The sequence below is a fragment of the Polypterus senegalus genome, chromosome 3 (genome assembly GCF_016835505.1).
Source record: "Polypterus senegalus isolate Bchr_013 chromosome 3, ASM1683550v1, whole genome shotgun sequence".
In the NCBI taxonomy this organism is placed as follows: Eukaryota; Metazoa; Chordata; class Cladistia; order Polypteriformes; family Polypteridae; genus Polypterus; species Polypterus senegalus.
Window position 1 is genome coordinate 14,000,209 of NC_053156.1, and position 22,814 is coordinate 14,023,022.

Genomic DNA, 22,814 nt, shown 5'->3' on the forward strand with positions numbered 1-22,814 from the left:
TTCTTTTAATTAGCTTGACTCAGTTAGTTAATATAAAAATAAATCATTATTTCTTTTTCCTTAATTTGCAGCAGTGAGACACAAAACAGGCCGCCATATGACCAGCTCACCTGTGCCCATCACAAAATATTTAAAAATTAAGAAAGGTGAAGGTCTCAGTAGGGCTGATTTCCGAGGTCACCAAAGCATTATGACGGCGTTCTTAGAAAAAAGCAGAAAAACAACAGCTTTAGAAATGTGTGCTGTGGCAGAATGAGAGCGGCAACAAGCTGTGGAATTAAATGACGGGTTTAATTAACAGCTTCTTATTAAGAGATTAGTTGGAGTGAAATTGGCTGGAGTTTGAAGCCCCAGTTTAGCTGGTCATCTGTTGGCTCGTTTCACGTCTCATTTCTGATTGGCTGCCATTTAATGAAGGAATGAATCAATTCAAGGGACTGAATCCTTAAAAACAGGGTTGTTAAAATGAAAGGGTAAAGGAGTTAATAATCAGTGGTCACTGATTAGCAAAAGGGGTAGAATGAAAACCTGCAGGCCTGGAGTTCGACACCCGTGTCTTAGGGGGTAAAAAGACCCCCATCCAGTGCTCTAACAATCACACTCAGCTGACAGTGGGGGTCATCTGCTCTCATACCCGCGCTCAGTTCACCAAGGTGGACCACAAATGACTTTAACAGTCGCACTCGACTCACCATGGGACCCCCCCCCCAGCTTTAACAATTGTGCTAGAATAAAACCAATCTGACAGTCACGCTCAGTTCACTCAGGGGGTTAAAAGCCCCCTCACCTGGTGCTCTCACACTCACACTCACTTCAGTAAAGTAGACCACAGACCCCCCACACCTGCTCCAATGATCACACTCAATTCACTAATGGGAACACCGCCCCCCCTTGAACAATGGTGATTGAATAAAACCCCCTCCCCTCACAATCTAATGGCCATGCTCAGTTCACTCAGGGGGTGTACAGCCCCCCATCTAGTGCTCTCACGCACGTGCTCAGTTCACTAAAGTGAACCACAAATGACTTTAACAATCACATTCACTTCACCATGGGGAGCTCTAACAATACTAGAATTAACCCTACCCCCCCCCAATCTGACAATCACACTCAGTTCACTCAGCCCCCCACCTGGTGCTCTCATGCACGCGCTCAGTTCAGTAAAGTAGACCACAGACCCCCACACCTGCTCCAATGATCACACTCAATTCATTAATGGGACCCCCCCACTCTAACAATAGTACTAGAATTAACCCTGCCCCCCTCCCCCAATCTAACGGCCATTCTCAGTTCACTCAGGGGGTTTAAAGCCCCCCATCTGGTGCTCTCACGCACGTGCTCAGTTCACTAAAGTGGACCACAAATGACTTTAACAATCACACTCACTTCACCATGGGGACCCCCCCCCTTGTTTTAACAATAGTGCTAGAATAAACCCCCCTCCCCTCACAATGTGACAGTCATGCTCAGTTCACAAAAGGAGGTTAAAAGCCCCCCATCTGGTGCTCTCATGCTGGTGGACCACAAACCCCCCCTCCTCCCCCAAAGCTCCAATGATCACACTCGACTCACCATGGGGAACGCTCTAACAATAGTACTCAAATAAACCCCACCTCATGTTCTGTCAGTAGTGCTCAGTTCTCTCAGGGGGTTTAAAGCCCCCCTTCTGGTGCTCTCACACACGCGCTCAGTTCACTAAAGAAGACCACAAACCCCCCCAACCTCTGCTCGAATGATCACACTCAATTCACTGAGAGGAACCTCCCTAGAACTCGAGGGGCATCTCTCTTGGTGGGTTTCGAGGACGCTTACATGGAGAAAACGTGGGTCACGGCACCAGAATGGTTGAGAACGGTGGCTCTAGAATGTCCTGGTCTGCTGTAGCTCTGAGGTTGCACTTCAGTAGAACTAAGGGGGTCTCTCAAGCCCTCACAAACAGCCTCCTCCTCCATTAATCCTTACAGTTGGCACTGTGCGCTCAGGTTGGTAATCTTCTCCTGGCATCCCCAAATCTGAATTTGTCCATGATGGTGTTGCATTAGTCACCCTCACTGCTGCCCAGCCGTCATTTAGGGTTTCTTCTGATATGGACGTGTCTGTCACAGGGTTTTGCTATGAAGACTCGGTTTTAGTTTTGTTATGGGCACCACCATTTTGTGAACCCCGGTGGCCGTGTAAGGTTTTCAGAGTTGGTTTTGGGGTGTCTGACGTCACTAACGTGATAACAGGATGCTCAGCTCTAGCCACCATTTCGTATCTGAGTTTTTGGGTAACTTCCTAAAGAAGACCCCCCTTTCCATCAGGTGTGCGGGTTTCGTTTTTCAGTTTGGCCAAAGTGACCTGTGGCTTTGATCTCCGTGTGTATTTTTCACGACGTCTCCTCTTCTGGTCCATCTCTCTCAATACACTTTGTCACCGTCCTCGCTGTGTCTCCACTGCACCAGGGTACAATGGCGGTGTGTTTTCCAACCCTGCAGCAGAAAGTTGGCATTGCATATGGTGGAGTTTTGTTTACATCTTCTTGGCCATGCAAGCCCACTTGATGAAGCTCCCGATGATCAGTTCTTGTACCGTGGAACGAGAGTCGTAACCCGAGGACGGGCGAGTTATTGGAAGATTTGGAACTCTTGGAGGTCCCGTTCTGTGAGTTTGTGTAGCCCACCACTTCCCAGTAAGACCAGGGCAGACGTTTGACAGACTGTTGGCCTTGTTGGACCATAGACTTCTTGTGAAGGTGGCACGTTGAAAGTCACGGAGCTCTTCAGTGCCCCTGTTCTGCTGCCAGGGCTTGTCTATGGAGATTGCTGGGCTGTCTGCTCAATCTCAGGGGCCATTAAGTGAGGCTCAAATAGCCAAATCCATCAACCACAATGAGGGTCCACATACTTTTGGCCAGGCTACCTGGTAACTTATTCCACATTCCTGTTCCTCTTGAGAATAAAATCTTTAGAAGATGCGCCACTTGACCTAAAATGTGGTGCCAAAACTTGGTTCATGTTCTCCCTATTCAGGACAAATGGAAGAGCAATGTCTGTGAGGTCCTCTGTGTTTGGATCTTTCACCATCTCACAAGTGACCCTGACATGGAGTTTACACGGACCATAGGCCACCAAGCAGGGCTGGAGCTTCTCAAGTCTTTGGTCAGTTATTTGCTGAGGACCAACTGTTGTGATCCGGCGCGTGACAGAGTCTCTGTGTTTAGTAGGCCCCGCCCACAATGGGTTGGTCTTCCAGAATTAATGTTTTTGCCCCACCCCCACCCTTTCTAAAACACTTATAAACAAGCTAATGCTGACCTGGAAGACACCCACCCACCTGCCTCCCTGATGCCAGCACAAGCCCACCGCAGCCCCTAAGTGATGTGGGCCGTGATGTGACGCAGGTACTCTCCGCGTGTTGTCGTGTCACTTGGGAACACAGCCTGGCAGAACTCGCAGACTTGAGAGTTCAAGGTGATGTCTGACAGCAGGAGGCCTCCACGGCTCAAGAGGTCACTGTCCAGGTGGTATCCGGGGGTCCAGTGAGTCTGGGGGAAGAGGACCAAAAAGGGAGACATGAATATATCTGAAGATCAAGACAAGATAGATAGATGGACAGATATGAAAAGTGCTATATAATAGAGAGATAGATGGGTGTGAAAGGCACTATATAGATAGATCTGAAAGGCACTATATAATAGATAGATAGATAGATAGATAGATGGATGTGAAAGGCATTATATAATACAAGTAGTGATAGAAAGATATGAAAGGTGCTGTATTACTGATAGGTGTGAAAGGCACTATATAACAGATAGATGAAAGGCACTATATAATAGATAGATAGATAGGAAAGGCACTATATAAAAGATAGTTGGATGTGAAAGGCACTATATAATAGATAGATAGATGGATGTGAAAGGCACTATATAGATATATAGATAGATAAATATGAAAGGCACTATATAGATAGATGGATGTGAAAGGCACTATATAATACATATGTAGGTAGATAGATATGAAAGGCGCTATATAAAACTGATTGATATATAACTGGTAGCCCCAGCAATGTAAAAGGAATTAAAAAAGGGGCAAAATTATGGACCCCTCACCAGCCTGCTCCGCACCAAACACACAGCAATTTGCCTCTTTTCTATTTTGGTGCTAGATGATCCACTGATTTGCGCTGCCAAACGTTCATTAGGAGTTAGACAAAAGTTTAAAGTCTGCTCAATTCACCAAACTGGGACCCCAGTACTCAGTTCACCAAAGAGGTGAAAAGCCCCCACCAGCTTATAACAAGCATGCTCAGTTCACCAAGGAGGACCATGCTCGATTTCAACTCTCATGGGTCACAAAGGACCCTACATGCGAAAAAGTGTCTCATGACACCAGAAAGTCCTAGGACCTCCTTCTATGCTGACGCTCTAAGGCTGCCCTTCAGTACAATTAAGGGGGTCTCTCCCAAGCCACTACAAACAGCCCCTGGCCATTACTCCTCCTCCATCAAACTTTGAGGCAGGCACTATGCATTCAGGCAGGTGGTCTTCTCCTGCCATCCCCAGCCCCAAATTCATCATCACTGTTATGAGAGTTTCTTCTAATCTGAACAAGTCTATCATGTGTTTTTGACTATGAAGAGTCCAAATATCTGTTTTAATTTTGAACAAAAGAACTTTTTAAACTTTGATTAAAAAATGAGTCCTGTATGTTTTGTTATGGGCACCACCATTTTGCGAGAGGCTAAAATGAGCTTTGTAGAGATGGAACCCAAACAGAATAACCTCTGGTGGATAGAAGTTAAGGTAAGAGGAGAGCAGTCCAGGTGGAGAAATATATGAGGCAAAAGGGGCAATATGGACAAAACAAATACTAGACAGACGGATCTAAAAAGTAGAAACTTGACGGCTGTCCCGAAACGTATGGAGAACAGTGTTTGGTGATCTTTTTTTTTTTTTAATCTTTTTTAACATGTGGATACATCACGATTTCTGTCACCTGCATCTATATAAAATAAACATTGCGCCACATTTACATTTTGTAGCCCATTGTAAGGATAGGTATAGAAGAGAGTACGGTGGAGGAGATGATGAGAAGAAAGATGAGATCTGAGGAGCACAAGTTGAGGCAATTGGTGGTAGAAGGGAGAACAGGTAGGACCAGAAGATGAACGTGAGGTGGTGTTATAAAGCAGTGGTCCGCATCAAAAGAGCAAGAACCCTTTGAACAAACACTATTACATAGCTGGGGTCTTTAGAGACTTGACAGATATTTATATATGAACCAAGTCACACATCACCATAACCTTTATTGGAGCCTCTTCCCTGAACACGTCACTTCTTTTTCAACTCGTTTCTAACACTTAATTACTTTTCATTTTCAATATTTGTATATACGGTAGAACCCCGTGAAGTCACGGTTCAGAATTCGCGGCCTCAGTCATTTGTGGATTTTTCCTTAGAACCTAACCAATAATTGTTAGCGGAAACCGCAAACATCCTCTGCAGTGTTTTATGGCTTTTTTCGTGGTAATGCTGAGAAAAAACGCGACTTGGGATGGTGAAAGTAGCCAATAGAATTGGAAACTGCAACTCCCAGCAGTCCCTGCAGTGGCTCTGATTGGTCTTCTGCTGAGGGTGCTGAGGCTGTTGGGGTCAAAGGGTGCCAGCGCGGCTTTGTAATTTGTGTTTCAAGTTCCTGTCTCTCCGCCTGCTTTACCCGCACTTATTCGTGTTGTCCTTGGAACGTTTCGTGCGTCTGGATTGTCTGCCTGTGTACATGAGGACTGTAAGTGGATTCATGGCCATCCTGCGAATAAAGGCGCGCTCCTGAGGCCCGTCCACCTATCCTCACCATTTCAGGAACTACCGGTACATTCCCATTCAACGTGCGGATCTCTGGACTCTCTATTTTCATCATTACATTTCATCAGCTGCCGTTTTTCATGAACTCTTTCATGATTTACTGTGTGTGTTTGGTTTGTGCTTTGTTGTATCAAATGCGTAATCGCCGTAGGGGGAACAGGGGTGGTATCATTTTATTTCATTCGTTTTCCTTACATTCTTTATTTGCTGCTTGATTACCGAGTTGCTTTGCTTTTGTCCCTGTTTGTGTGTGTGCGTGCGCGGGTCGGGTCAAGGCTGGAATCTCCACCATAACAATAAATAAATCACCGTCTTCGCTACGCTTTGTGGGAGATGGCCGGCTGTTCATCCCGGTCAATACCCCCAGGCTGCTAGATGGGGCCCTCCCAGTAGCGTGGAGTTTTTATTCCCGACCCTGCTGGATACCGTGGGTCCCACCAGAGGACACTGCAGGGAGGCTCAGGGACTTACATGTGACCAATAACCCGGAAGTGCGTCTTAATTACCGCGACAGAGGAAATGACGTACTTCCGGGATAAAGAAGGAGAGTTTTCATCCGACCCGGAAGTGCTAAGGAGTCACGTGGACAAGGTCCGGGTCACGGACTATAAAAGACGATGGGAAACCCCAGACGAGTGAGCTGAGCTGGGAGGACGGACGGCTAAGTGTCTGGGAGAGGAGGATTGTGAATTCATTAATTAATTATTGTATGAGTAGTGTGGAGTGGAAGGTGCTTGGTGCACGTAACTGTTATAATAAAAATAATAATTATTGGACTTTTACCTGGTGTTTGGCGTGGTACCTGAGGGTTCAAGGGCGCGGTAGCGCCCACTACTGCTACAGCTTGCTTAAAAGCCTGAACAGTACCTGTCCTTTTTGGCTGATTGCTTTGTTTCTCTCTCCTCCTCCAGACATTCTCTGCTACTATGATGTTTGTCTATTGTTTAATCGATAACAAACTGCATGCTGAGCACCTTTAACTTCGGATAGAGACATGTTTGTTTGAAGTGTTTGCGTGCAATTCTGTGACCCAAGCTGCACTAAGACTAGCCTGCCAGCGTCAGCGTTTACCTCCGTGTGCAGCCAGTTTAAGTGCAGTTGGCTCAGTGATTTCCGTCAGTAGTGTCAGTTGCACTTTGTACATATTGTTCCAGTCGTTTTTTAAATAGTTTTTACAGTTCATTTGCAGTGTGTAAAAAAAAAAATAAATCAACAGTGTTGCAGTAATAGTGATGCTCTTTGCATGAAAAAAAAGTGTCTTCTGTTAAAATTTCACTTTTTCTTTGTGAATTGTGATGTTTACTTAAAGTGCAGCAAAAAAGTATTTGGCGTCCAGGGATGCATTAACCCCAAGTATGTGGCAGTTTAAGGGTTAAAGCCACAAGATGCCACTGAAACGTCCTGCACCTTCTAAGGCTTCTGGCAATGAAAACGCGCTTGCGTGAATTACAGTACGTATGGCGGTAACATCAGCACAGTATTTTACATTCCAGCACTGCGGGAGACATACAGTAGCAGTACAGGCGCCGGTCATAAAATTAGAATATCATGACAAAGTTGATGTATTTCAGTAATTCCATTCAAAAAGTGAAACTTGTATATTAGATTCATTCATTACACACAGACTGATGTATTTCAAATGTTTATTTGTTTTAATTTTGATGATTATAACTGACAACTAATGAAAGTCCCAAATTCAGTATCTCATAAAATTAGAATATCAATTAAGACCAATGCAAAAAAAAGGATTTTTAGAAATGTTGGCCAACTGAAAGGTATGAACATGAAAAGTATGAGCATGTACAGCACTCAATATTTAGTTGGGGCTCCTTTGGCCTGGATTACTGCAGCAATGCGGCGTGGCATGGAGTCGATCAGTCTGTGGCACTGCTCAGGTGTTAGGAGAGCCCATGTTGCTCTGATAGTGGCCTTCAGCTCTTCTGAATTGTTGGGTCTGGCGTATTGCATCTTCCTCTTCACAGAAAATTCTATGGGGTTAAGGTCAGGCGAGTTTGCTAGCCAATCAAGAACAGGGATGCCATGGTCCTTAAACCAGGTACTGGTAGCTTTGGCACTGTGTGCAGGTGCCAGGTCCTGTTGGAAAATGAAATCTGCATCTCCATAAAGTTCGTCAGCAGCAGGAAGCATGAAGTGCTCTAAAACTTCCTGGTAGACGGCTGCGTTGACCTTGGACCTCAGAAAACACAATGGACCAACACCAGCAGATGACATGGCACCCCAAACCATCACTGACTGTGGAAACTTTACACTGGACCTCAAGCAACGTGGATTCTGTGCCTCTCCTCTCTTCCTCCAGACTCTGGGACCTTGATTTCCAAAGGAAATGCAAAATTTACTTTCATCAGAGAACATAACTTTGGACCACACAGCAGCAGTCCAGTCGAGACACTTCTGATGCTGTCTCTTGTTCAAGAGGGGCTTGACACGAGGAATGCGACAGCTGAAGCCCATGTCTTGCATACGTCTGTGTGTGGTGGTTCTTGAAGCACTGACTCCAGCTGCAGTCCACTCTTTGTGAATCTCCCCCACAGTTTTGTTTCACAATCCTCTCCAGGGTACAAGCGGTTATCCCTATTGCTTGTACACTTTTTTTCTACCACATCTTGTCCTTCCCTTCGCCTCTCTATTAATGTGCTTGGACACAGAGCTCTGTGAACAGCCAGCCTCTTTAGCAATGACCTTCTGTGTCTTGCCCTCCTTGTGAGGTGTCAATGGTCGTCTTTTGGACAACTGTCAAGTCAGCAGTCTTCCCCATGATTGTGTAGCCTACAGAACTCGACTGAGAGACCATTTAAAGGCATTTGAGTTAATGAGCTGATTAGAGTGAGTGTGGCACCAGGTGTCTTCAATATTGAACCTTTTCACAATATTCTAATTTTCTGAGATACTGAATTTGGGACTTTCATTAGTTGTCAGTTATAATCATCAAAATTAAAAGAAATAAACATTTGAAATACATCAGTCTGTGTGTAATGAATGAATCTAATATACAAGTTTCACTTTTTGAATGGAATTACTGAAATAAATCAACTTTGTCATGATATTCTAATTTTATGACCGGCACCTGTACATTATACAGGTTTATCTTTACACTCTTTATTTTTGGTAAGGTATTAAGCTGAGTTTGAAATTAAATTAAAGTGTTTTGGGGGCATATTTAGGGATTAAACAATAAAAATAGGCATTTTTTAGCCACATCCAAAATTTGCATTTTTTCCTCAATTCGTGGGTGCTCTAGGAACAGAACCCTCCTGTGAATTTTGTAATGGTGTACTGTAATTACACAGTCATAGTCTTGTACTCGGCACAATTACCCCAGACCATCGTTACATCTTTATGATTGTTGCAATGTGAGAGACTGAATTTGTTTGGAGTGGAATTTTATGGTGCAATGCCTGGAGGCTAGGGAAGTGTCTGCCAGCTCTGCTAGACCGATGACCGTTGCCTAAAATGTCACCTGAGATGTGAAGCATCGGTGCTGATTACTGTGCCACCGTGCCTCCCTCCGCATCTACAATCCACAGTGACCTTTATCTCTGTCTGTGTCTCCTGAGCTCCAATCACTACGACTAACTAACACTCACAGAGTCTGGCGGTGGCTGTCCCTCTTACTATTGTCACTACCTGATCTGCGCTCCACAGCAGGGAGCACAAGATGCAATCAATCAATCAATCAATCAATCAATCAATCAATCTATGCAGAACAACAAAGTGTTTTCATAATATTCTCATTACTAGCAAAGTGAAAGGCCCATTTATTGAAACGGGTTTAAGGGTTCAATGGTAAGTCCATCTGTTTCAATGGCATCCTCTGTTTCTTTGTGCCACTTATGGCCTTTCTTCATCGGACATTGCAGCCCAGTTATGGATGGTGTGATGCCCAGATACACAAACACGATTTACTGTCTTATAGCCACTTGCCTTTGTTTATTGGGCATTCCTGCCCTCTTGTGGATTCCAGGTGACATTACACCTGGCAAGGGCACGGATGCCGGACTTTCGGACGTCTTATCGTTTTATATATTGTGAGGGACGACCGACAGTTCAACCCAACCGGGACACCCCAAGAGTGGAAGGATGGTGGAAGGCAACTAACTTGAGACCCTGCTTCCCCTAAGATGATAGATGGCAACGTCCCTACAGGATAATGGTGCCCCAAACTCCTGCAGGGCACTATGGACTTTGGAGTTTGGTATCGCCACCCTACTGGGTGCTGCCAAGGGACACTGCACAAACTTACAAAGACCTCTGTTTTCTACATAAAGTCGAAGCTGTCATTAATTTATTCCATGAGTGCGAAGAAATAATTTCACAACTTGTGAAATCCCAGAGTTCTCCCCAGTGGTGGGGTCTACCCCAGTGTACTCACCTGGTTTGGAGCCCCATGCTGAGTCTTCTCTGCCTCCATTTGGATCAGGTGGTCCTCGCTTGGTTTTTCTGGAGCGCTCTGCCATGTGCCACCACCTCCAGGGCAGTGGAGTGGCTCTTGTGTCCTGCTTCTCTCACACATGCAGCAGGGTCCTGCAAAGGTGGGGTGTCCCTTTCTTTCTGGTGGGTGTAACTCCAGCGCCTTCACACCATTGGTCAGGGTACTGCACTCTGCCACTGCTGGGGAGTGTTGGGCATAGGGAGGGGCAGCGCCACCAAATCCAGGAGCGGGACTTCGGGAAGGTGGGGCTCCAGGTTGCGGAAAAGCCCGCTTGGAGCAACTGTGGCCCACATCTGAGCACTGGACGGGCAGAGAAGTCAGGGTCTTGACGTCAGCACCCTTAGTGAGCAACCCTGGAGATGGCAGAAATGGGAGAAAGAAAATGAGAGGGTGAAGCGGACTAAGGGGCAGACTGGTGGCTTTAGTTGGGTTTAAAAACAGGGACACAATCTGCAGCACCCCCAAGGCGACCCCCAACACAGCCCTAGCAATGCTGCTCTATGGGACTACAGTTCCCAGCATGCCTTTCCAGTGTCAGCACATGGAGTGGCACCCAGGGAGGCCGCCACCTAGTGTGTAGGGGGAGCATGTAGCCATTGCCAGATTGTCTCCCCCCACACCATGTCCTTCCACCACGGTGGTATCCTGGCCGGTTTTTGTTCATCAGTCCAACCCCACTGAGTTGCCAGTGTACCCACTGCTGCACTGGCATCTCCTGACACCCCCCTAACTAAAGCAGGGAACGCCCTGTTTTCAACTTGGGCAGACACTGGGGGGCACACATAAGGGACATCAAACCGACGTCCTGTCCATTTGCTACCCAAGTCATCCAGCAAGTTGAAGGAAGGGAGTCCAACCTGTCAGGGAATGCCATCCATTACAATATATTATATAAATATATATATATATATAGTGCTCAAAAAAATGAAAGGACCGCTTTGAAAACCCATCCGATCTCAATGCTGGCTCTCTCTACTGCTATGGACTGATATGGTGATGTGTGAGGAACGAAAGGATGGAAATGAAAATGATGAACCTACAGAGGGACACCCCGAACATCAAAGGGGGGAAAAATGATGGGGCAGGCAGGCAGGCAGGCAGGCATGCAGACGAGTCCATTTGGCCAAAATGCCATTGCAGGAACTCCAAATCGTACTTAGTAGTTTGGATGCCAAGGCCTGACGACGTCCTAATGAGACAACAGATGGTGTCCTGGGGGATTTCCTCTCAGATCTGGACCAGGGCATCACTGAGCTCCTGGACAGGCTGAGGTGTCGGATGGACCCAAACATAACGTCCCACCCAGAGGTGTTCTATTGGATTGAGGTCAGGCGAGTAAGGGGGTGGGGGGGCCAGTCAATGGGATCAGTTCCTTCATCCTCTCGCCACATGAGGCCGGGCATTGTGGTGCACCAGCTTAGGGTCTGACAGTGGGTCCAAAGATTTCATCCCGATACCTAATGGCAGTCAAGGAGCCCGCCATTGTCAGGCCTGTAGAGGTCTGTGCGTCGCTCCCCAGATATACCATCATTGACCCACCACCAAACCGGTCATGCTGAACAATGTCACAGGCAGCATAACGTTCTCCACGGCTTCTCCACAACTTCTTCTCAGGGTGAACCTGCTCTCATCTGTAAAAAGCCCTGGGTGCTAATTCAAGTATTGCAAATGCCAATCAAGCTCCACGGTGCCCACTAGAGGACGGCAGGCCGTCAACCCACCCTCCTTAACTCTTTTAGGGCCAATGTCGACTTTTGTCAACAGCAGGGTTCAAGTTTGGATGTTGACTTTAGTTAACAACCAGGGGTAGAGGGTAATAATCAGCTGTAGATGTCGACAAAACTCTCCATCACGTTACAGTAGACCCTCTTTGCTAGGAGGACTGTTAGGCTCATTGACTTGACATTGAATCCCTGTGTGTGTGTGTGTGTGTGTGAGTGTGTGTGTGTGTGTGTGTGTGTGTGTAAGGTAAACAATGTCTAGAATGGCACTGACATCGGGCAAAAAAGCAAAGCAATTGAATCAGGAAGTGCAATGGATTAGCAAGGAGGAAGTAAAGACAGTGATGAAGGGGATGAAGAACGGAAAGGCCGTTGGTCCAGATGACATACCTGAGGAAGCATGGAGGTGTTTAGGAGAGATGGCAGTGGAGTTTTTAACCAGATTGTTGAATGGAATCTTGGAAAGTGAGAGGATGATGAGGAGTGGAGAAGAAGTGTACTGGTGGGCCGATATTTAAGAATAAGGGGGATGTGCAGGACTGCAGTAACTACAGGGGGATAAAATTGATGAGCCACAGCATGAAGTTATGGGAAACAGCAGTGGAAACTGAGATATGAAGTGAGGTGAAGATTAGTGAGCAGCAGGATGGTTTAATGTCAAGATGTGATGTTTGCTCTGAGGGTGTTGATGGAGAAGTTTAGAGAAGAACAGAAGGAGTTGCATTGCGTCTTTGTGGACCTGGAGAAAGCAAATGACAGGGTGACTGAGAGTAGCTGTGGTATTGTATGAGGAAGTCGGGAGTGGCAGAGAAGTACGTAAGAGTTGTACAGGATATGTACGAGGGACGTGTGACCGTGGTGAGGTCTGCGGTAGGAGTGACGGAGGTGGGATTACATCAGGGATCGGCTCTGAGCCCTTTCTTATTGGTAATGGTGATGGACAGGCTGACAGACGAGATTAGACAGGAGTCCCCGTGGACTGTGATGTTTGCTGATGACATTGTGATCTGTAGTGAGAGTAGGGAGCAGGATGAGGAGACCCTGGAGAGGTGGAGATATGAGAGGAGAGGAATGAAGGTCAGTAGGACCACCAAGACAGAATACATGTGTGTGAATGAGAGGGCGGTCAGTGGAATGGTGAGGATGAGGAGTAGAGTTGATGAAGGTGGAGGAGTTTAAATACCTGGGATCAACAGTAATGGGGAGTGTGGGAGAGAAGTGAAGAAGAGAGTGCAGACAGGGTGGAGTGGGTGGAGAAGAGTGTCAGGAGTGATTGGTGACAGATGGGTATCAGCAAGAGTGAAAGGGAAGGTCTACAGGACGGCAGTGAGACCAGCTGTGTTATATGGGCTGGAGACGGTGGCACAGGAGACAGAGCTGGAGGTGGCAGAGTTAAAGATGTTGAGATTGGCATAGGGTGTGACGAGGATGGACAGGATTAGAAATGAGGACATTAGAGGGTCAGCTCAGGTGGGACGAGTGGGAGACAAAGTCAGAGAGGCGAGATTGTGTTGGTTTGGACCTGAGCAGAGGAGAGATGAGGGGTATATTGAGAGAAGGGTGCTAAGGATAGAGCTGACAGGGAAGAGGAGAAGAGGAAGGCCTGAGAGAAGGTTTATGGATGTGGTGAGAGAGGACATGCAGGAGATGGGTGTGACAGAGCAAGATGACAAGGACAGGGAGATATGGAACAAGATGACAAGGACAGGGAGATATGGAAGATGGTGACCCACTGTGGCAGCACCTAACAGAAGAAGAAGAAGAAGAAGAAGAATGCTTCAGGTGTTACTTAACAAACTCTGATTTTGATGCAAGGGATCTGGAAATCAAAAATGAAAGGCAGGCAGCCGTTTCCTTTCCAGAAAGTGCCTTTCAGAATATAAATGGTTAGACAAGCAGCTCTGTAGTAAGTATGTAAGCCGTGTTACAGCCGATCTGATGTTTAATGTTAAATGCATTTACTGTTTCCTTTGTATGCTTTTTAGAAAACTAAGTTTTTGGGGAAACATATTCAGACCTGGGAGAAAATGAAAAACTATTTAGCCCTGAAAGAGTTTAGTCTGCTTCTGATTGTTTGCTCAGAGACAATCACACCAGTGGCCGGCCTGCCTGCTGGAGGTCATTTTCTAGGCTCTGCCAGTGCTCATCCTATTCCTCCTCGCCCAAAGGAGCAGATACCAGTTGGTCCTGCTGATGGGTTAAAGACCTTCTACGAGGGGCCCTGTCCAGCTCTCCTGGAGTAACTGCCTGTCTGTCTCCTGGAATCTCCTCCATGCCCTTGAAACTGTACTGGGAGACACAGCAAACCTTCTGGCAGCTGTGCCAGAGCTGTGCCAGCTCTGTAGGGTCCAGGTATGGCCTTGTGCTACCAGTAGTGACACTGACCATAGACAAATACAAAACGAGTGACAAAACAGGTGAGGAGGGAAAAATGTCAGTGGCCTCCCTCCACCTGTTAAAGCATTCATTCCCGTTTTGGGGGGGTCTTCTCATTGTGGCCCCTCTAGTACACCAAAGCAGCTGAAACTGATGAACAGGCCCCCCTGCTACTTAACTGAGCAGATCAATAGCCCACCAGTGTCACTGACGTGATGCTACACTCTCATTAAAAGTGGTCCTTTCATTTTTTTGAGCAGTATATTTATATACACACACACACACACACACACACACACTTGCTGTGCCACTCGTCTAAAGTGTGTGGAAATCTAAGTAGTCAACAGAGACCTCAGTGTCCTCAGTGTTAGCAGGGCACCATCTATTGAAATGCATGTAGTAATGCAAGTAGTAATTGTCATGCATTTCCAAAAATGCCCACTAGAGGGGGATATCACCCTCAAACCCTGGCTTTTAATAGGGCAAACATGGAGTCTTTATTAAAAAAAAAGAATAGCAATCATCAAAAAGCTCCATGGAGGACAAAGGTAAATTTCCTGTAACAAAGACAATTCAAGTCCAAGAAAGTCCAAATACGGATGTCAAAACTCCAACAGAAATCCAAATCCAACAGAAGAACAGTAAACAGAAGTAATCTCACCCACTCCTAAACACAACTACAATGGACCACTAAGAACTGTGCGAGATCCTCCTAATTTATAGGCAGAGGGCAGCTCCTGGTGGTGATCAGCAGGTGACCCCCAACCCCACCTCTTGGGGGACCACCCTCAACATACCACTGAAGCAAAAGCACAATCAATAGTAAATAAACATAAGTAACATGAATTCATGCAAAAGAGGCAAACATGAAAAAAGGCGACATAAAACACGAATTTGAACCCGTGCCAGGGGAGGAACCGTAACTGAGACATAAATTGTAATAAATGCATTGGATTTGTTATTCCAACAGATGGTGCATCACAAACATTTGTAGTAACGCTTTCATTACTAGAAATGCTTGTGATGCGCCATCTGTTGGAGTGCCAGAAATGTAGTAACCTGACACTAATCCTATTATTTGATTTTTGATTTGGTAGACTTTATTCATCCCCGAGGGGAAATTGTTTTGTCACCTGACCATTGGTCGGGGTCAAAGTGTAGGGTCGGTCATTGTACAGCGCCCCCTGCAGCAACCTTCAGGTTAAGGGCTTTGCTAAAGTAAGGTGGACGTTTATAGATTCACATAGAAATCTGGAACCACTGGTCAAGCTTCGTTCCTACCCTTCCCTGCCCTTCTGTTGGTTTTGCGCCTGGCAGGACAGCCTTCATTGACCTCTTGCCATCAATGAGCTGTTGGTGGGTTTGTGGTGGTCTCTCTCCCCTCGAACTGCTGCCTGTAGACCTGATCCTGAGTACCCAACATGTCTTGACGTTTTGGAAATGCTGTGCCCGAGTCGCTTGCCCGTAACGTTTTGGCCCCCGTCAAAGACGGGCAGATCTGTCCACCTTCCCACTCCGTGGACTATGAGCTCCTCATGTCGGAGTGCTCGGGATGTTCTGGCTCATCAGCGTATGTCACATGTGAAGTATTGATCTCTTTATTTATTTCTTAAATGTTTTAATCGCATTTCAGCCAACTCTTCTGATGAGCCTTGGAAGTTTGAATTTCACTCTACTGTGGACACACGACAGCAAACTTGACTGGAGCAGACTCTGGGATGGCCTGTAGCCGAGTGTGAGGGTCAGAATCTCCAAGTCAGAGGCCGTAGTCCTCAGCGGGAGATCAACACGCGGATCAGAGGAGCAGCATCAGCAACAGTGTGGACATTATAATGGTCAGTACAAGCCGTCCAAACCTGAGTTAATGGTTCTCAGCCAGAAGAGGGCAGAGTCCTGTCCCCATGCTGGGGATGAGGTGCTACCTCAATCAGAGAAGGTTAAGTATCTCGGGGGTCTTGATCACAAGTGAAGGATGAAGGGAGCGAAAGATCAGCAGGTGCACTGGAGCAGAATCAGCAGCTATGTGGACATTGAACTGGTCAGTACAACCCGTCCAAACCTGAGGTCATGACTCTCAGTGGGAGATCAATACGTGGATGAGAAGACCACCATCAGCAGTAGTGTGGACATTATACCAGTCAATACAAATAGTCCAAACCCGAGGTCATGACTCTCAGCAAGAAGAGGGTGGAGTCCTGTCTCCAGACTGAGGATGAGGTGCTACCTCAATCAGGGGTCTTAATCACGAATGAGAGAAGAAGGGAGCAGGTGGAGTGGAGCAGCATCAGCAGCTATGTGGACGTTGAGCCGGTCAGTACAACCCGTCCAAACTCGAGGTCATGACTCTCAGCCAGAAGAGGGCAAAGTCCTGTCTCCATGTTGGGGATGAGGTGTTACTTCAAGTGGAGGAGTTTAGGTATCTTAGGGGGTCTTGGTCACAAGTGAAGGATGAAGGGAGCGAGAGATCAACAGGTGGAGTGGAGCAGCATCAGCAGTAGTGCGGACATTGAACATTGAAGGTCATGACTCTCAACCAGAAGAGGGCGGAGTCCTGTCTCCAGACTGAGGATGAGGTGCTACCTCAATTCGGGGTCTTAATCACGAATGAGGGAAGAAGGGAGCAGGTGGAGTGGAGCAGCATCAGCAGCTATGTGGACATTGAACTGGTCAGTACAACCCATCCAAACCTGAGGGCATGATTGTCAGCCAGAAGAGGTCAGAGTCCTGTCTCCAGGTTGGGGATAAGGTGCTATCTCAAGTGGAGGAGTTTAGGTATCTTGGGGGTCTTGATCACAAGTGAGGGGAGAATGGAGCAAGAGATCAATAGGTGGACTGGAGCATCAGCAGTAGTGCAGACATTAAACATTGAAGGTCATGACTCTCAACCAGAAGAGGGCAGAGTCCTGTCTCCAGACTGAGGATGAGGTGCTACCTCAATTGGGGGTCTTAATCACAAGTGATGGAAGAAGGGAGCAGGTGGAGTGGAGCACCATCAGCAGCTAGGTGAACGTTGAGCCGGTCAGTATGACCCAGCCAAACCTGAATTCTTGGTTTTCAGCTGGAGATCAGCAGGTGGATCAGAGGAGCAGCCTCAGCAGCTATGTGGACGTTGAGCCGGTCATATTGTGGTGAAGAAAGAGTAGAGCTGAACGGTGAAGCTCTCAATTTACTGATCCTACCTTCTCCGATGGCCACGAGCTGTGGGTAGCACTGTTGACCAAAAGAACTCGGCTGTGGATACAAGTGGCAGAGATGAGCTTCCTTTGTAGGGTTGTCTGGGCTCAGCCATAAAGGTGAGGGTGAGGAGACATTTGTGAGGAGCTAACAGTGGAGCCGTGGCTCCTCCACAGGCTCCTGGAGTGTGGGAAAGGCGCTATATAAATAAAATGTATTGCTAATGATATCATTATTACATCTAGCGGCCCAAAGAACTGGAGCGCGGACATAAATGGCGGATCTTTTGCAGGGTGTCTGGGCTCAGCCATACAGAAGAGGCGAGGAGCTCACAGCCCACATCACAAGGAGCCCATCAAGGTGGCTGGGGCATCTGGTTAGATGCCCCCCTAAAGAGAGATGTTTCAGGCCCGGGGAAGACCCCAGGACCCCCACTCAGCTGGACTGGGAACACCTCAGGAGGAGTTGGAGGAGGTGACAGGGGACATCAGGTACATCTCTGCTGAGACTGTTGTCGACTGTGACTTGGACTGGCATAAGTGGCAGAAAATGGATGGCTGGCCCGGTGCTAAAGCATAAAAATAAAAAATAATAAATAACGAGAGAGAAAGACATAAAAAACGGGCACAGATTTCCAAACCGTAACCTTTGGAGGACAAGAAAGAGGCTGTGAAAATAGAAACGTAAGCCGAGATGACAACAGACAACCGACACGAGATGGAGATACAGAAGTGGCACTGCCCGCCTAGTCAGGGCTGCCCACGACCGAGAGCCTCCAACAACCCACCAAGGTTGCCACAAGTTGAGGCGGGCGCTCTTTAACCCTTCAGCTTGCCCAGTTTGGCCCATAGCTGCTACCGTCTGATGTCACCGGTGGGTTTCTGTACTCCCATTTCTCCATTGTGGAGCAGCTTTACTTCCCAGTTTGCCCCATCACCACCAGGGCAGGAGCGCAGCTGCCCGTGTAAATCAAAAACAGCAAGGAGCTGTGAGACTTTAGATATGGCAACCATGCCCAAATTACCCCCCCACCCATTGTAAAGCCCGTGACACCCTCACCGTGTGACGCCCACAAAGAAGACGGCGGGTACCGTTGTGCAGATCCCGGCTGGCGGAGAACCGACTCAGCAACTCGGCCTGTCGCAGGCACAGTGCCCGGAGCTGGACGTACTGGTCATAGAGCTGCATGAACGCCTCCTCCATGGCGTCCTTCCCTGCTGCTTCTTCTTCCTCCTCGCTGCTCGCCCGTCTCAGCTCAGCACACTGAAGCAGAAAGAGGAAGAACGTTGGGGATCTTTTGCTGTTTTTTTTAGACACACCGACTGCCCCGTTAACCACAACGCTGGCTGACATCTGCTTTTATTTCCCTTTTCGACAAGCGTCACGTACTTCCCCATCTGCAGCAATCTTGCAAGGCAGTGGCACCCCCTGCAGATCTCTGTGCAGAACATGAGGGGCACTGGGAGGGCACAAAACCTTTCTACGTGATCCATGACTCCACTAAACTGATGGTCCTGGGTCCCGGGGGGGTTTGCATCTTCAAGGTGATGGGACAGAAATGTCGCTTGTATATTCCGGACGCTCCTCAGGGTAGATCTGAGCTGGCTGGCCTATAAGATCCTTCATGCGATGCGGCGAGTCTGGTTTGGCTTGTGATTGGACATCAGTGCCTCAGAGTGGCACAGTGGCTCTCACGGCCCAAACGTCTCCAAGTGTCCCATGATGGAGCGAAACAGTGAAAGCTTCACCAGGATTTAGGAGAGAGCCGTCTGTGGGCACAAGGGGGTGCCACTGAGCTCCAAACCCCTGTCAAAATGCCATCCAACACATTTCCGGGTTCAAATAAAGCACACAACTGAAAATGCACAATTATAACCACAAGATAGCTGAGTGTCGGCCCCCCGACTCTGACTCCCCGAGGTGGGGGTGGAGCGGCTTCAGATCAGGTGCTAGGACACGGTCCATTTGGAAGCACTTCCGGGTCATAGAAGATGGATGGGCACCCTGACTGGGATGGTTGGGGGGATTCCTTGACCCACCCAGGAGGCTGTAATGGAAGGAGGGCATGGTTGGCGGTGCAACCCAGCTGGGGTGATTTTGATGTTTATCCCAGTCAGTGGGATGGACTGGGCGAGGCTGGTGTGGACACTAGGGGGCGCCAGGGAGCCCTGGACACCAGACGCAACTGCCACGGGCACAACTCCAAGTTTAAACCGAAGTCAATTAATTTAACTGGCTTATAGGTCAGCCCACCCAGCAGAATCAAATAAATCAAACGCTTTTCGGTCTCCTTCCTCTTCCTCCACCGTGAGCTTCATCCTCTTCCTCTCGACTCTGACTCCCCGATGAAAGCGAAGGTGCTTCTTTTAAGCCTGGAAGCACGAGGATGGTATTGTAAACCTCTGCAGCACCAACCCCTCCTCAGCTGTACCCACAGGGCTGTACTCCGGGACTCCAGTTCCCAGCATGCTCTGGGATGCATGCCACAGGGATGTCACCACCCAGTGTTCTGGGGAAGCACATGGCCCTGGGAAGCAGTCCCCCCATCCCGACTGTCCATCCATCGTAATGTTAGTGGTAGCCCTCCATGGTCAGTATGCCCGTCCACCCACACCCTTCCTTCCAGATATAAGGGGCCATCCATCCCGGCTTGGATGCCAGTCATCCTATGATGTCTATTACACGTCGTGACTCGCTAGGAGCTACCACAAGATGGCGCTCAAATCTGAAATCAGCACGCACTTCCACTGGAAAAGTGCTGGGGACGCTGGACAGCCATGAATTGATAAATAAAAAAGACATCAACGTGACAGAGATGGAATAAAAGTCGTCACAAAGTTTATACGCTACGTGACCGCTGCATCTACGTGGGTAGCATCCGAGAGGACACCGCAACATTGCGTGTTGTGAGGGGTGAACCAGCGTCCCAGCCAGGATGGACCCCCGGATAGAAGGATCGTCTAGACGAAAAGGTCAGCGAAAGAGTTGTGATGCCAGGCCGTGGACCACATGTGGACTACACCAGGGTGAGGGGCTCGGCTGCCATGACGGAACACAGTGACCCGGGTCTTGGGAGGCTGGAAGGACAGCACAACAGATGCAGAGCCCATAACTGTACACTAGGTGGGTGACATCCCGTTGTGACCACCAGGGGGAGACATCATATACCAACTGCACCATGACCTGCGTGGTCCCACCTGACCTGGAAGTGCTTCTCAGAAGCAACAGACTGAACACTGGACTGGCACTTTTGGGTTGGAGTCGGGACAGGAGACGGGCAACACTCGCCTTGGTGGAGTGGAGGAGATGGGGGAGAATGAAGGAAGGACTGATGTGTGATGTTACATCGACTGACCATTGAGAGGGACAAAATGATTGAAAAGACACTTTGTCCTTGTGCTTCATTCAAGCAGATTACCTTTATCTGTGGGCACCCTCTGCTGTTTACTGGGTGCACTTACTTTTTCACAGGACTCTATGTATTGAAAGCACCATAGAGGGTAATGGATGGGCACCCCGACTAGGATGGTGAGGGGATTCCTTGCCCACCAAGGAGGCCATAATGGAAGGTCAGTATGGATGGAGGTACAACCCAGCCAGGGTAATTTTGATGTTTATCCCAGATGGACTGGATGAGGCTGGTGTAGACACTAGGGAGTGCCAGGGAGCCCTGAACTGCCAAGGGCACAACTCCAAGTTTGAACCGAAGTCAATTCACTTCATAACTAAACCTCGACGGGCTTATAGGTCAGTTCACCCAGTGGAATCAAATAAATCAAATGCCTTCCTGTCTCCTTCCTCTTACTCCACATTGAGCGTCATCCTCTTCCTCCCAACTCCGACTCCCTGATGAAAGTGAGGTGGCTTCTTTTACACCTGGCAGCACAACATTGCACTTTTTAAAGCACTTCTGGGCCAAGCAGAAATCTCCCCCCCACCAAAGTTGGTAGCTGGCTGCTCCCCCTGATGGCACCCAAGCACCTCAACTTCCAGCATGCCTGTGTACAAAAGGGAGCTCCACCTAGGGAATGCTGCCACCCCTCCTATCGTTATATGACCCCAGGAAGCAGACATCCTCTCTCCTTCCTTTATGGGGAAGTTACTGACAACCAACCCGGCTGGAAAGCCTGTCCATCCATTTTTTTTCTCCATGGCATCACAATCGGGCAAGCAATCACCATTCTGTTTAGTCTTGATGCCCATCCAACAGCTGTGGCACTCACACTGGATATCAAGAACGGCGTGGAGGATGGGACTTTGCTTTGCCAGTCTGCACGTGCTGAGGTGTGTTGCTTAGAAAGTCCAAAAATGCATTAACAGAGAGTGGCAATGAGCAGTGTTACCTGTCATCTGTTTCCTGAAGTCCGTGCCCAGCTACTTGGTCTTTTTTGGTCAGATTGATGTCCTGGCACCACTGCATCTCTCCTCTGTAAGCCATCTTGTCAAAGTTGGTGATCAGACCTGTGATGGTAGTGTCCTCAACAAACCACATAATGGAGTTCCAGGCCACACATCCCCCAGCGGAGGGCTCAGCACACCACCCCGTGGAGTGCCAGTGTTAAGAGTCAACGCAGATGATGTTACTTTTCTTTGCCAGTCTACACATGCTGTCCAAAATTCTATTACAGGTGGTGGCAATGAGCAGGGTGATCTGCCATCTGCTTCCTGAAGTCTCTGCCCGCCTCCTTGCCTTTTGCTGACATTAAGGTGAGAAATCTTGGCACCACTGAGTCAGCAGGTAGGCTTCCACCAGAAGTCTGTGCCCAGCTCCTTGTTTTTTGCTGGCATTAATATGAGTTGGTTGTCCTGGCATCACTGAATCAGTAGGTACACTTCTTCCTGAAGTCTCTGCCTACCCCCTTGCCCTCCTCCTTTAGCTGACATTAAGGTAAGATGTCTTGGCACCACTGAGTCAGCAGGTAGGTTTCCACCTGAAGTTCGTGCCCAGCTCCTTGGTTTTTCTAGGTCAAATTGTTGCCCTGGCACCATTGCATCTCTCCTCTGTAAGCCATCTCATCAAAGTTGGTGATCAGGCCTGTGATGGTAGTGTCCTCAACAAACTACATAATGGAGTTCTTGGCCACACAGTCTTGGCAGAGGGCTCAGCACACCACCCCGTGGAGTGCCAATGTTAAGGGTCACCACAGATGATGTGACTTCACTTTGCCAGTCTACACATGCTGAGGTCTGTTACTTAGAAAGTCCAAAATTATATTACACGGGGTGGCAATGAGCAGGGTGGTCTGCCATC

At 48.0% G+C, this 22,814-nt stretch overlaps 1 protein-coding gene across 1 annotated transcript; it reads right to left on the minus strand.

The window, feature by feature from the left end:
- Window positions 1-393: 393 nt before the first annotated feature.
- On the minus strand, window positions 394-22,055 carry zgc:113184 (uncharacterized protein LOC553745 homolog). Its single transcript, XM_039749599.1, has 5 exons — window positions 21,907-22,055; window positions 18,953-19,001; window positions 18,655-18,826; window positions 10,233-10,645; window positions 394-3,526 (listed from the first exon to the last, which is right to left on the minus strand). The coding sequence occupies exons 1-5, from the start codon at window positions 22,053-22,055 to the stop codon at window positions 3,353-3,355; spliced, it is 957 nt and encodes a 318-aa protein (XP_039605533.1). The 3' UTR covers window positions 394-3,352.
- Window positions 22,056-22,814: the final 759 nt, after the last annotated feature.